The 15021-nt window shown below is 38.5% G+C and overlaps 1 protein-coding gene across 3 annotated transcripts in view; it reads left to right on the top strand.

Moving 5' to 3' along the window:
- ARHGAP15 (Rho GTPase activating protein 15) overlaps nt 1-15021 on the top strand; it is a 318797-nt gene that overhangs the window by 251282 nt on the left and 52494 nt on the right. For all 3 annotated transcript variants that reach the window (XM_030278121.4, XM_002198396.7, XM_072931738.1), the window contains one exon: nt 10199-10333. In XM_030278121.4, coding sequence (XP_030133981.4) covers nt 10199-10333 — 135 coding nt within the window. The remainder of the gene's footprint in view (nt 1-10198; nt 10334-15021) is intronic.

A 15021-nucleotide genomic window follows, 5' to 3' on the forward strand; every position in this document is an offset into this window, starting at 1 on the left:
AGTCCATTCACAAGACTAATTTGTAGAACAGGAAAAATCCATGTACTGTGAAGTTCTAAAATTGTTTTGAAGCATACCCTTGCCCTCCTGTAATATATGCCTGTAAGCTGAGGTAGAATGAGAGGCATTGGAAGCATTACAATTGGGACACACATCCAGATAAACCCTGGACAAGAGAAAGGGAGGCACAAATCAATGGGCAACGTGGCAAATCTGCTCTGGGTTCTACCAGAGGGAAAATGAACATGCAAAATGTGAATGTGCACGCGAGGTGGAGGGAAAGGTGTGAGGTGAACAAGGATTTGGTGGATGCAGGAGGCGCCGCTGTCTCCTCCTTACACGTGTGGGAAATGGAAAACATCGTGATGTGAGTCACCCGAATTTCATCGCACCCCTTCCCTGCCAAGGAGGAACCACGGGCACTGCCAGGCGTGTTTACGTGCGCCCCGGGGTGTTCATGCATCTCCTGAGGCTCAGTGGGGGAAGCTATGGAATGGCACGTGGAACTGCACATGGCAGGGTGGGTGGAGATATTATTTTAAGCACACACTGGCGCCAAATTTCCAGCCTTTCAATCAAAATTACCTGGACAAGGTCTCAAATGTTGCTGCGTACGCAGATCTGTATCCCACCAGTCCTGTGATTCCATGGATTTCATGAACACAGGTTTGATCAGACATTTTGGGCTTCTACACCTGCAGTCATCTTGCTCTCCAATGGAAGTTATTTTTGCTGTCACAAAAATGTTAATGTTTGTAAGCCAGCTCTGTGCTAAAGGAGCTGAAATGTGCAGGATAACCCATGCCTGGATCAGGACAGGATCCACTGGTATGACTTCAGGGTGGATAGAATCCTGAAGCTGATGAGTTTGTATGAAAAAAGTGCACTTACCAAGAATCTTCCACATTCAGGGTAACATGTGATTCTCAAAACGCATAAAAATATTTGAAAATTTACGTTATTATTAGCACTATTATTATCAAAGGACATTTCGTTAACATTTAAAAGTCCTTCAATGTACTTGAAGATATATTTGTTTTAGCAACTTATATAATCCCCTCCTGTTTAAAGTTTTGTTTTAAACACATACAATTATCATCTCATATGCCCTGATTCAGTAAGTACTTAGAAGCATTCCTATCTTTAACAGCATAGCTAGTCCCAGCTAATATCCAGGGAACGGAATTAGAGCTTCAGATATTAGCAAAAAGTAATGCAAATGTGAATTAAGCAACATGGTTTTGAAGTAAGTTGACTGAGGACTTTTTATTCCTTAAACCAAACGCGAAAGTTTGACAAAAAATAAAAAAAAATAATCAAAGCGAGCATTACTGATATTAATAATTATTTTTAAAGTATATAAAGTTGAATAATTTAGTCTTGCAACTTGAAGGAATTAGGCACTGAAATAACCTTCCAGTAAGGGTAGTGAGGAAAAATGCTAATGGCTTTGAGGCAGAGCCATCAGTGAAACTGTAATATATAAGAAAATTTAGATATGTTCATACATACATATATGTATATATGTACACACTTGTGGGCATACAATATAAGAATGGTATTTTTGTTGGGTTTTAGCATGTAAGTCACATTAATTAATGTAGTTATAGTTACCTGCATTGTAAAACATGAGTATTTTCAAGCTAATAGAATTTATAATTTATACTTATATCAAATTTTGTCAAATTTATACTTGTGCCTTTGCCTTTCCTGGTGTAACTTTCCATACAGACAAAACTGCATCTAACATGGTGCTCTGCCATGGAAAACTCTCACTACCTCATACCTGTCCATGAGGTGAAGTGATATTCTCTGTTCATTATATAACTGATAACAAATTGTTGTGTTAAGTAACAATCTCAGCCAAGTTTTCATGAACTGAACCAAGGGAGGTGAAACCTGAATTATTCTTATTACCCAAATGCAGTCCTGTATCTTTGTCTTGGGTTTTTCAAGGAAACTCACTTTATTGCTCGTAGAAAAAAATAATTCCTAAAGGCAAGGTGCAAGTATTAAAGTGCTAGTTTGAAAGTATTTAACAAAATGTCCTTTCTTTTTGAATAACTTGAATAAAGTGTTTAAATGACCTCTTCCTAACAAGAAGAGAATATAGAGAAGAAATTAAGCTTTATTGGTAAATTAAAGCCCAAATCCCATGGTTGATGAGAGATATGGTCCGTTTGAAATAGTTACAGTTTCAGACTTTCTCTTCTACAATCAGCGGGTGGAGACCAACATAATCCAATTAATTGTAATTCCCTTTTGTGGCACTGGTACAGTGGTGAATGATATAGTAAGTCCATTGAAGTCTTATCTTTGGTCAGATAATCCAAATGGATTCATATTATGAAACAGTCCTTTATAAAAGTTCTGATGAACAGAAGTGTTTTGACTTTAGCAAACCAAAAGATAAATTCTATACAAAATAAAATGTTTTGTCCTTGACATCTACAGAGCTTGTGTGCACCTGATTTCATGTAAGAATACTTCTTTCAGATTCTCTGCTTCAAAGAGCCTGTTCATTAAAAAATAAAAATATCAAATTTGTGCTCTGGACATCCTAAAAAAAATAAGGTGTGAGAAGAGAGATTTACTTGTGTGGGCATTTCCTGTATCCTTGGAAATTGTCCCATCAGAATAAATAAAGTTATAGATATGAGGAATTTGTGAATAGCACTTTAAGAATTTTTTTGATTTTTATTTTTGTAATAAAAAAACCAAATACTAATTCATTGATAATCCTTATAGCTGTAAACAAACCATATATGTTTGTTCCCTTCTAGTATTGTAGGACTAGGGGAATTGCTTAATTTTAGCCTGAGCTTTGATCTATTTACATTTGGAAGTCATTTACATAAAGGAAGTTATAATGATCTTTATTGTTTTGTTAATTATTTCCTTTGATTATTGAAACTCACTCACTGAGGCACAAGCTCATTGTTACTGGGGTCAGTCACAAGAATAAATAATATATTTGGCTGTGTGCAACAAGTCAGGATTGGGTGGTATTCTTGTTTTTTGAATTGTTTTCATGCAGACCCTTTCTGTTGAACAATCACTGGAGACAGGACTGATTTAATGCATCTCTCGTCTGATCCAGTGCTTCATATTTTGTATTTCTCTTTTCCTTTAAAGTTGTCCATAGCAAGCCCACACTACAGCAGAGTGTTTTTGCTTGTAGCATGTTGAAATCTTATATTTACTAAAGGATACTGAGATGCCATTTGTGGAAGACAACACACTAGACAATATATTGAGGTCAGATCTTTGCAGACTCTCTCAAAAATACTCTTTTCCCTTTATTTTTTTCTCTCCCTTAAAGTGTCTGGTTGAAATTTAATACAAAGACTGTTTTACCCTTTGGGGTACATTACATATGAAATAATTTATGACCCATGAATCACAAGAAAGCAGTGAATTAGGTTTCAGATAAGTCTGCCAAATATTACAAAACATTGTGTACAGATTTTTGGACTATGAAAAGGCTTTTGACAAGAATGGAAATAGAAGCAGTGTTAGAAACAGCAAGAAGGGGAAGAACAGAACAGCTATATGACAGAATCCTAAAGCACTCTGAGCTAGTAGCACAATTAAAACGATATGAATATGAACATATTTTTGAAGTATGAAAATGGGACAGAGAATCATTGTCCAATTCCTCTCTGTATTAGATCTTCAGAGCCTTCAATTTATTTAAAATGTAGATTTGCGGACACTGATACACATAAATCTGATAAAAGATCTGACTGTAAATGGAGAAGAAAAAAAAAGATAAAACCCCTAAAATTAGATTGCAGGGAAGCTTACTGGAGAGCAATTACACAATAAAAAAATGTTAATAACCGATTTGAAGTTGGAAGGCAGATATTTACCTTGGTTAATGTATGTATGCACAATGCACAGCAAAGAGGGGAAGATCAATGAAGTCAAAAGCAGAATTTAGAATGAACTTTTCCCTTTGAATAACAAAATGTATCCTGAAGAATAAGTTACTTAAGTGTAAGCAAGTATTTGGTATTTTTTGTTCTGTAGATGTTAGTCCAGTACAAAAGAAGGAGGGAAGAATAAACAAAAAAAAAAAGTGTGCTTGAACTATTAGGAAGAAGCTGAAGTTACTGTGCAATAAGTAGAGAGAATTAGATAGAGAACAGAATCTCAGCACTGTAAGACAAATGTAATTTCCCCTCAGCACAGACATTTAATTTCTGTGAGTTGCAGAAAGTCTGCCAAGCCCCTTCCTGGTGTTCGGGCAGCCTTGGTGCTCTGTGGGAGGGTAAGGGCAGGGTGGGAATTCCTCCTGCTCTTTTCTTGTCCTTTTTTTTAAACCCTGGGCAGCACCTGACTATTTCTCTGGCCCCAAAAGAAGAAGTGATCAGGCCCTGCAGGTCCCATGCTCGGGCTGTGTCTGCCTGCTCCTACTCTTTGTTTACAAGTCACCTCCAAGGGAGTCTGGCAGAAACATGTTGATCTGTAAACAGGTGGTCTATTTATTCTTAGGGAGTTTCAGTTGCATTTTGAGGGGAAATATTCTCTCTTTAAAATCATTCCTTTTCCTATACGGAATAGCTGATTCAGCTAAATTTAATGAATTTTAAAAGTACTTGTAACTATTATCCCATCACAGTAATTATTGCTTCAGATCACAATGATAGAATATGCTAAGTCAAAAGTAATATCTGTCATTGAAGCTTGTAGCAGATATTGGCAGTGAGTAACGTATGAGTACCTTGGTGATGATACCTGTTTCTGGCTGCCAAAACTATTGTCCTTCCATTAATATTTTTATACTTTCAGTTCTAAGCAGCAGCTGGTAGTGTAGAAATTTCCCAGGTGCTGTGGCATCACTGGCTCACCACTTTTCCAAACCTTTGAACTTCTCTGCGTGCCTTCATCACGTACCACCCCTGAACTCCTCAAGAGTACTGGATGTTTTTCACAGAAACAATGAGACAGTTCACCCCTCTCTTACTCTTTGGACTTTGTGGAATTATACGAGGATGAATATGACCCAGTGTGCCCAAGTACAGAAACCTTTTCTTTTTCTGGCAGAGGCTGAGGTTTAAGTTAGCAGTACTTGGTTGTTCCAGCATGCCCCCAGGTCAGAGGACTGTCATCTGGGAGGACTAAGCAGCACTCTGGGTGCACAGAGAGATGTTCTGCGTTTTGGCTGAAGTTGCTCAGTAGTTTGTGCTTGGACTTCACAGAAATAGGTACTCCAATAATAAACACATGTTCAGGCACTGTAACATCACAGCTTAAATTCTCTGTTGAAAGGGCATGCCAGGTTCCTCCAGCAGAGGAGGAGAAAAGCACACAAGCTTTCTTTTGCTGACTCTATCCCTGATAAGTCATTGGATGGATTCAGCTAGCATTGGATGGATTCAGACGAGGCTGTTTAGAAATCCATTGCAGACGAAATGTAATGATTTGCTTAGCTGACATTTTCCTTGATTTGTTTAAACACTCTTGGAGGTGAAGGGCCATGCATTGAGTCCAGGCAGAACAATGGATCTCCCAAACCTAGCAAGGGAGAGAGGAAGAACTCACCAAAATCCACCTGAATGAGGAAACTATTGCTTCACAAGAGTTGAGGCTTTTGTTGTGCTATTTCATAGAAGTTCCAGGGGGTTTATGCACTTTGGAGGGTGTATATAGACTGTAATGTCAGGGCAGGATTTACTTCATGGGGGAAGCTCAGCTCAATCCCTTGGTGCTGTTTCACCAAGGGATTGAGCTCCTGGCCATAGAGTGAGAAACAATCATCACCACCTCACACCATCCCATTGCTGTCATGTCTGGAAAGCTCTGTGCTCAATTGCTGCTCTAAATTGAGTGTTTGAAAGAAGTTGTGTGCCCCAAGAATGCTGCTGTGTCTGCGCACTGGTGATCAGAAAGGCTGTGGCTTGGAAAGTGCAGGTACAGCAATGGAACACACACACACAGTGTTTGGAAGGTGTTTGTGCTGTCAGTCATGAGAGCAGCCCTCACAAAGGGATTTTGTGATTAAAAACTGTGCTAGTGCTATGGAGAACTTCTGTTCTTTCCCTTTTTTCCTACTGTACACCATGAATGATCAGAATAATATTTTTGATTAATGTAACTATTGAAAAAAAAAAAAGGAAAAAGAGGTGTCTTCAAATTTCATACAAGGTTCTTCAATTTGGAAAAAAAAAGCATAATGACACTGGTCAATTGGTCTTTTCCTAGTGTTTGCATGAGGAATTTTCTTTTCCTCTTTCAACCACAGGACTCTGTTTTGGATGTCTCGGTAGTAAAATTCCAATTGGGATGAGTGAGTCCAAAAAATTTCCCAGGATTTAAGCCAACTGGGAAGTCTTTGTGCACACGCAGCTCTTCTGCAATGATTTTGCTGTGAGGGAGATTGTAAGGATTATTTAACAGTGCCATGGAGGACTTTCTCCAGGGGAGATCTCCCTCGGCTTATACACTGGTCCCTGGGATGAAAACCCAGTGCTCTGAGGTTTCCCATGCTGGAGCTGGGGGTTGATTTCCTCAAATGCCAAATTTTCATCCCAGTGCTGCTGTGTGCAGAGAAATGATGGAAAAGGCAGCAACACCAGCAAATGGACCACAGTATGAGACCCAAAATGACCCTGGCTTTAGAAAGCTTTTTGAGGGCACAACTTCCCCAGCAGGCCAGGCATTGCCAGCAGGATTTGCAGAACTTGCTTCCCATGTGATTTGTGGTCATCCATGAGCTGCAGGAATGTGCAATGCTCAAAGGGGGAAAAAACCTCTGAAGGTTGTGCTCTGGCATGTGGTGGCAGCACGGGCAAGAGACAGCTTAGAGCTGGGAAAATACAAGCTATTAATTATGTGAAAAGACAAGTGAAGGACCAGGGCTCTCAAATGACTGCATTTTGCTCCTAGAGATTAGTCTACATACCAGGCAGGGCATGTGGTTAGAGGAACCAAATCAATTTTCTTTCAAAACTCAGCTCTGGTTTGATTTTCATATTTTTATTTTTTCCCCCCTGTCTCCTGCTGATCTATCCATAGATTACCTTCTTCCTTTCTGAACCTCAGAATGGCACCCTTAAACCAAAGCTCATCTCCCATTTGGTTCTACTGCAGACATTGCAAGTGCCGTTCAAAATGTGAATTGTTGAAAAGGCTGAATAATAGCACAGTGAAACACACATTCCCTTCACAAATGTATTGTATATCGATTTTTTTAAACTAATAACCTTGACAAGTGCCCACACTATTTTTTTCCCCTTAATGTGGTCTTTATATTTTCAGCCTGGGTATTAGCATAAATTTTATGGGATTTTCTGGGCATATTTGTGTCTGTATCTAAGATATATGATATCAACTGGCAGTGATGGTTGAACTAATCAAATACTACTGACAAGTTAAAGCAAATTTTTAGGACTGTGAGATTTTGAGCATCTTCCCTGTATCTCCTGACTGAAAGCAGTCCTTGACTGTCAAGTTTAAATACCAGATTTGGGACTTAAGCTTTATGTAAGCAAAACACCCCAATAAGAAATATGTCTGAGTAAAGCCAAAAAGCCAGGTCCTCCCCTTAAATCCAGCCTGAAATGTGTGTGTGTGTGTTTGTTTATGGCCCTTTTGCCATGGCATGTGAGAGATTCCAACCAGTGGGAACCAAAGAGAGTCTTACACTGAATGGACTTCTATTTTCTTTCCCTTTTTTTTCTTTTTTTTTTTTTTTTTTTTTTTTTTGACTTGGCATTTGTTCCTTCTAGCAAACATTTTTAAAAACTCTCTTATTGCTAGAGGGAAAATTGACACCCTTTGCTTTCACGATGATACATTCCTAACACGTTTCCTTGAAGAGCTGGAAATGGTGCAAAAATCTGGTAAGATAAGTCTCTATAAAGCCTTAGAAGTCAAGCATTCCACTTTAGACATTTAAGACAAATGCATGGCAAAAACAAGTTGTGTTTCTTTTTTTTTTTTTTTTTTAAGGTTTCTACTTAAAGTTCTGTGCCAAAGCTACAGTACTTATACATTTTCTAAATGTGTTTTAAGCAATAAGTTGTACAACATTTTTAGAACATGTGTTAAGCTATTTCTCTAAGAATGAAGCTCTTAACAAAACATAAGCACTCTGCATGAGATCTTAGCAGCAAAGTGCTTAAAAGATAAAGTAAGAATTGGTACCATGGGAAGAACACCAGCTGTAGAGCACACAGGTCCATTATGAGAAGTATGGTAGTGGGTAGGGAGAAAATGATTTAATCAGGAGTAAAACCAATTTTATTATAAGGGCACGCAGGGGGTGTGGCACCATAGTGAGAGGGACATTTCAAAATATCTGACAGATTTCAACAATGTGAAAACCCACCCTGTTCTTTAAAGTGACAGTAAACCCCATCAGGTCTTTCTTTTTGATGCTATTGTTAACAGTTGACTGTTTAAAGCTGGCCTGCTAAGATGCTGTCGATCTAGTTCAATAGTGTGTGGCAAAATAAAAGGCTAATTGTTGAAATACGATCAATCAAATATGATCTCAGAGTCTAAAGAAGATCCCCTCTGGTAACTCATTTGAGATCAAATCATTACTTTTATGATTGAGGTAATTGAATGGGAAAAAAAGAAAGAAAGGGAAAAAAAAAAAAAAGAGGCTTGAAACCAAAGAAGCAAGCAAGACATCTAAATGAAATGCACAAGTCTGCCTTTGTTCCAGCTTTGTCTCACATTACTCCAAGTTAAGGAACTGGGTCCATTCTTTATTTGTGTACATCTCCTGAATCCAGAATTTTTGAAAGCATTTAATAACATTTATTTAAAAAAAGTTGAAAGACAACTCCATTTGGAATAAGATTTTCTGCCCCAAAGTAGAGAAAACCGTTACAGTAGGGGGATCTGGTGCTGGGGGTGTCCACGTGTCTCCAATGATTTTAAGATTTTGTGTAGCAGCAGCTCAGTAAAGGGGCTGCTCTTGAAGCCCGTTGATTTGCTAAACACGAAATTTCAGTGACATTTAGCAAAACATTTCAGGACTATGTTCCTTCAAATTAAATTTGTTCAGCAGTTTTCATGGTTGGCCCCCGATTTGCATTCAGACTGAAATTTTCTAAAAGAGAAAATCATAGCACATGGGGGAAAAAAAGCAAACTCCATTTTTGGAGTAATAGAACTTGGAGAAAGTGTGCATCATTTTGCGTCATTTTAATTTGGACTAATAAGGATTTGCTCTTTCCTTGAGTTTTGTATGGATTATGATCTCACTGTTTATTGCTTTTTAACAGTATCACTCTCCTAGAATTAAAAGAAAAAAAAACCCCAAAAAAATAAACTCAAAGAAAAATGGAATAATCACCCAATATTGTTTTATTTTTATTAGAAACTCTATTTTAGCATTTAGTTTCTTTTATATTTAAATTCCTTAGCTCAGTCAAGCTTCAAAAGAAAACATTTTTTTTTTTTGTTTGCAAAACAGTTTTGGAGGCACTTGTGGTTTGTCTTTAGTGTGTTATCATTTTTGACAGCTTTGCATAGCCTAGGTAGGCCAACAGGGGTCTGTCTAATATTGTTGCTGGGCAAATCTTCCTCCCAGAGATGAAAACCAAACAAAATATTTTTGAAGCAGTAAGAAGGAATTAATATCCTTTCTCTCACAGTCCTCTATTCCTTGCTGACATTACATTCAGGCAAAAAAAAAAAAAAAAAAAAAAAAAAAAAGGAGAAAAGCGCTCCCCATTATTCCCTTGTACATAGCAAGGCTAACACATGTAAAGCAATAACTCATTTTCTATTGCCATGTTTAGCATATGTCTCCTGTTGGCTCAGCAAGGCCTTTAGGCCGGTCCCTTGAGCCGTCCATCGTTGGCAACTCTTAGCCCCTCGGCCTCAAAACCAAATAGCTTTGAATCATGTTGAGCTGTGATGCTAATTTTCATACTGATGCATTATGGGAATAAATGTTTCTGACATACTGTGTCAATGGTACTGTCTCTTTGTGTCTCTTGTTTTTTTGTTAGCTGCATTCCTACAGATGGTATTCCATTGAAAATGTTCTCTTCCTACAAAAAAAAAAAAAAAAAAAGGAAAAAAAAAAAAAAAAAACATGCACAGCACCAAACCTCTAGGTGCAGAAGGCTGTTAACGGTTGCTGATGATAGTAGGCAAACATTAACATAATAATTAGTGTCTTGTAATTGTTTCATTAAAACCAGTTGTTCCATTTCTCCTCGTGTTTTCCCAGAAGAGAAGCTGAATTTGGACGACAGCCAGTGGGAGGACATCCACGTTGTCACCGGAGCACTCAAGATGTTTTTCAGAGAGCTGCCTGAGCCGCTGTTCCCATACTGCTCCTTTGAACAGTTTGTGGAGGCGATAAGTAAGTACATCACATACAGTAGCAGCTAGTGAAATAGCCTGTTACAGAAAAATAATAATAAACTTAAAAATAGAAGAGCAGGGGCTTCTCAAATGCGACTTACCTTCCATTATCCGTGATCCTGGCTTTTTATTGTTTTTTTGAGACTGCCTTTTATCTCTTACAGTGTTTAGGTATTTAACTGGAGAGAAAAAAAAAATTGAATTATTGATCTATAAATTTTGTCTCTGCATTTTGACTGTAGTGCCTAAAACGGTTTAGGAAAGGAATTAAAATGTGTATGTATTCAAAATATGCTAGGCTGATAATCCATATATCCCCAAACACAAGAGAGAGACTAATAATTGTGAATCATGTTAGAAGGGGCTGTCTTTATGTTAATCAGAATGAAATGCGTGTGTTTTGTTCCACAAGGTTGCAGACTCTTGCCTTGCAGTGATCACAAAAAGAATGCAAAAACATTCATGTTCTCATTTTCATATCTACCTTTGCTTGATTATTATTTTTTTGTTTAAAGTTGGCAGGCAGCAAAAGTATTTTCAGAGTCCCAGGCATTTATTCCGTTCCACATGTCTGTGGTTTATGTGCTGCAAACCCTCCCTGTATTTAATATATGCAGGTGCATTTTGTAAAACTGTGTCGGCTTGGAAAAACTTGACAAAAAAAAAACAGTGATTGGGGGGTTTGCTCCTGTTGGAAAGAGGGGGAGGAAGAGGGATAGCTTAAAGGGAAAAAAGCCGAGCAGGAGATTAATTAAAGATCCAATAGAGAAAATCTCTAGGAAAAAAACAAACCCAACAAAGTAGTCAGAGGTCTGATTTCTGAGTGATGGGCACACATATTTGCCATCGACGTTAATGAGTGCTGGGTGTGCACATGCGCAGCTGTCGGGGAATACGAAACCCTTAATGTACAGCTCACTTTGATTTTATATTCATAAGAGTCTTTAGTTCAACTAAAGCTTTTTAAGACCCAGCATCAGATATAATGAGGTTAAATACATCTCACAAGATCCTTCCCTGCTCAGTTATTTGGAGGTTCAGTGCAGTTAAATTACCTGAAATTTACTCCTGGCAGCTTACTTCCTTCTCTTTCCAAAGGAAATCAGGTGGGGAACATCATCTCTCAAGTTCAAGTTTCTGTTGCACAACGTCTGCAGTGCTAAGAGGGAAAAACAATAAAGAATTTCTTATTGTTCGGCTTCTGTGATGCCTTGGGATAAGCTGCTCATTGAAGCACCAGCACCTGATCATGCCCTTCAGGTGGTTTTCCATCCATCCTCTTGGAAGGGAGGAGATGAGGTGTCCTCTCGTGGGCCACAGCCTGACAGATCATCCACACCTCCTATGCAGCTAATTCTGCAGTCCAATATTTAATATTGACAAAAAATTTATTTACATCGAGGGTGGCAGAGCACTGGAACAGCTTCCCAAGGAGTTAATGGAGTTTCCCTGTCTGGAAACTCCTGTGTCACCTGCTCCAGGTGACTCTGCCTTGGCAGGAGGGGATGGACTGGAGGATCTCCAGATGTCCCTTCCAATCCCGACTATCCATTAATTCTGTAATTCTATCTTCTGCCATTACAATCCACCATCATACTGGTCTTCTGGGGCTCAGCATATTCATCCTCCTCTTTATCCCCTTTTTTTATTTTCCATTGGGGTGTCTTTTGCAAACACTGTTGCACTCTGAAGAAAGATACCAGCACACCATGATCTCACTCCTGTTGCCTCCTGTTCTCGTCTTCTCTGCTAGTGTCCAAGTCAGGGTGATTTGACATCTTTTGGTGACCCAGTGGGGATGTTTTTGATAGTGAATGTACCAGGTAATCGGTTGTAGGCTTGTGAATTAAGTTTGAAAGCATGTCGGGACAACACTGTCTACTAAAGCATTAATATTCATGAGTGAGAAATTAATGTCCCTTTCTGCTATTTGAACTATTATTAATTCTTATTATGATTTTGAGAGCCATTATGCACATTGATAGGCTAATGAACAGTCATTTATAGAGGGATTTTAAGACAGTTTATTCCAAGGAAGGAAATGCTAGCACTCTAGGACGTGCTTCACACTATTTCAAACCCCTAATTCTTGTTGCTCGCTTTACTGCACATCAGGGTGATTTCTACCTAATCCAGTTGTCTAAAGTAAGCTACAATTTACAATCAATCTTCTTTTTATTTGGCCTTTACTGCCATAGGATCTACAAATCCGTATTCTTACCAACTCTACTTAAAAAACGTCTATAAACAACAATTAGGTGTTTTCAGTGTTTTTGGAGCTCTTCTGTATGTTAATAGTCTTGAGGCAAAATAAAAAAATCTCTTTTTTTCAGTACCATTTCCATTGCAGATGATTCTTTAGCTACTTGTGCTAATTAATTTGCCTGGTCAGTACTGAGCTGCTAGAAAATCTCCTCTCTTCTCCAGTTTGAAAAAGAGACTATTGTTGTGAAAAAGAGACTGTTCTTCAAAAAATTGGAATTAGCAGTATGCAATGATGGGTGTGCAGTACAGTTAGAATAATGCCAGAAAGAAAACAACTTGATTCCCAGATTGCCATGCTGATTATATTCCAGCACTGGAGACTCCTTAGTCAGGGCCTTGCACGGGTTACGTAAGCTTAAGGGATCTAAAACCTACATGTAGTAGGCAGTGACAAGTTCCCAAAAATATTTATGGGGATTTAGTCCTTTAGCTGGAGGTTTCAGGAGGAATTAGAACCCAAAAGGTGTGGGGGACTCCTTATTCTGGCAATATTATAAAGACTGTAGAGAAAATTTCATAGCAAGCTTAGTGTCAATTTTCCTGGATGCCACTGCCATTTTAATTATGTGCATGGGAACAAAACTTTACAGTACTCTGTATTATGCAAAACACTTGCTCTCCACCTTCAATTTCCCCCATGACTAACTTTAGATATGGCCCTACTGTTAGAACAATTTAAATATGACCAGAATGTTAGAAGATAATTCAAGGTGTTATAGAATTTCAGATTTCTGCTTGCCAGGCTGAGGTTGGATAAAAACTGTCCATACAGCTTATATCAGGGAACCTACAAATGATATATGGAAGTCCAAAAGACCTCTGGCCCAATACGAATTTTGTTTCCTAGGGTTTGAAAAGTAGGGTGTTATGTTTTTTTTTATCCAGTGACATTGTCTGTATTACCGGCAAGTCATTTTGTATTATTTTGGATGAAATATGCACTTCTAAAGTGTGCCCAAATGCTGCTACACATAGTTCTATTGATTTTCTGGAAGATCAACAGACGTAGTTCAACAGATTGTCTGCAAGTAAAATTGCTCTTCATGTGAGTAAGGTGATAGAAGTGCCAACAACTGAAACACCTAATCACCTTATTTACAGAATTCATCTTCATAGCCATAAAAATTCTTGCCAGGATTTCAGCCACTGAAATCTACCCTTAAAATCTGTTTAGAAATGTTAACAGGTAAATGTGGTGGCTGATTCTAAATCTTTATTTTGATTGAACTAGTTATCTTGAAATGTCTCAGGCAAAGGCATGGAGAAAAAGAAATTGCTATTACAGTGCAGTGAGAGCTGATACTCACAGCACAGGAAATATTTAAATATCTGCTAGTCCTTCCAGATCTTTTCAGCTGGAGCAAGCTGTACAGACTGTGCATCTGTACAGACAGTGCATCTGTCCAACTGCACTTACGAAAAAACCTCACTGATATTCCACAAAGGAAAATTCCACCCAGTTCCCAAAGCTGCAACATCTGTCTCTGGTTTGGGAGGCTTGGGTTCAGGTCTTTGATTTTCTCTGCAACAGGTTGGAAAGATTACTACATTGGAAAGATTTTTTTCAATGAGGTCTAGTGATTATGCCTTCATTTCAGTTCCTTATCTCTAATATGAATTTAATAGGTGCCACATAAGCACGGTAGATAAACAGGAGATTTATTGTTTAAAATGCACACACAGAGGCAGATGTTAGTGTATTTTTATATATATATATATACTCTAAATAGAAAATAGAAATCCTTCTGCCAGAATTACGATTCTCCTGCAGACGGTTTTCTGAATGAACGTATCAGTTACTGCAGCGGGTTTCCCACTTGAGACAGACGAACAGAGGAATGAGATTAATTAAAAAAAAAGTAGTGTTGAAAATCTGACTTGCAGGTTTTCAAGTGGAATCCCTAGTCTGATATGTCTCAGGTCTCAGTGTGGGGAACAGAAAATGTGGAGTCCACACCCACCACCAGATCTCTGGAGAAAGAACATACTCCTGAAGGGAGACTACAAGACAGAGAGACTTTTTACAAGAGCCTTTTACAGGACAGTGGGGAATGGATCCACACTGACAGTAGGTTTATCATAGATATTAGGCAGAAATTTCTCCCTGTGAGGGTGAGGCCCTGACACAGGTTGCCAGAAAAGTTATGGGTGTCCCATCCCTAGAGGAGTCCAAGGCCACATTGGACAGGGCTTGGAGTAACCTTGTCTAGTGGAAGGTGTACCTGCTCATGGCAGTGGGTGGAACAAGGTGAATTTTAAGGTCCCTTCCAACCCAAATTACTCTAGAATTCTATTTCTGTAAGGCACCAGATCCAGTCAGCATCTGTGACTTCAGTCCTGTCAAGTTCCCCAGGGATCAAGCCTCCCAGGCATTTAGACAAAGAAATCCCCCATTTCTGGAGCTCAGGATTTTCAGTCCTG

This window comes from Taeniopygia guttata, chromosome 7, assembly GCF_048771995.1.
Source record: "Taeniopygia guttata chromosome 7, bTaeGut7.mat, whole genome shotgun sequence".
Lineage (NCBI taxonomy): Eukaryota > Metazoa > Chordata > Aves > Passeriformes > Estrildidae > Taeniopygia > Taeniopygia guttata.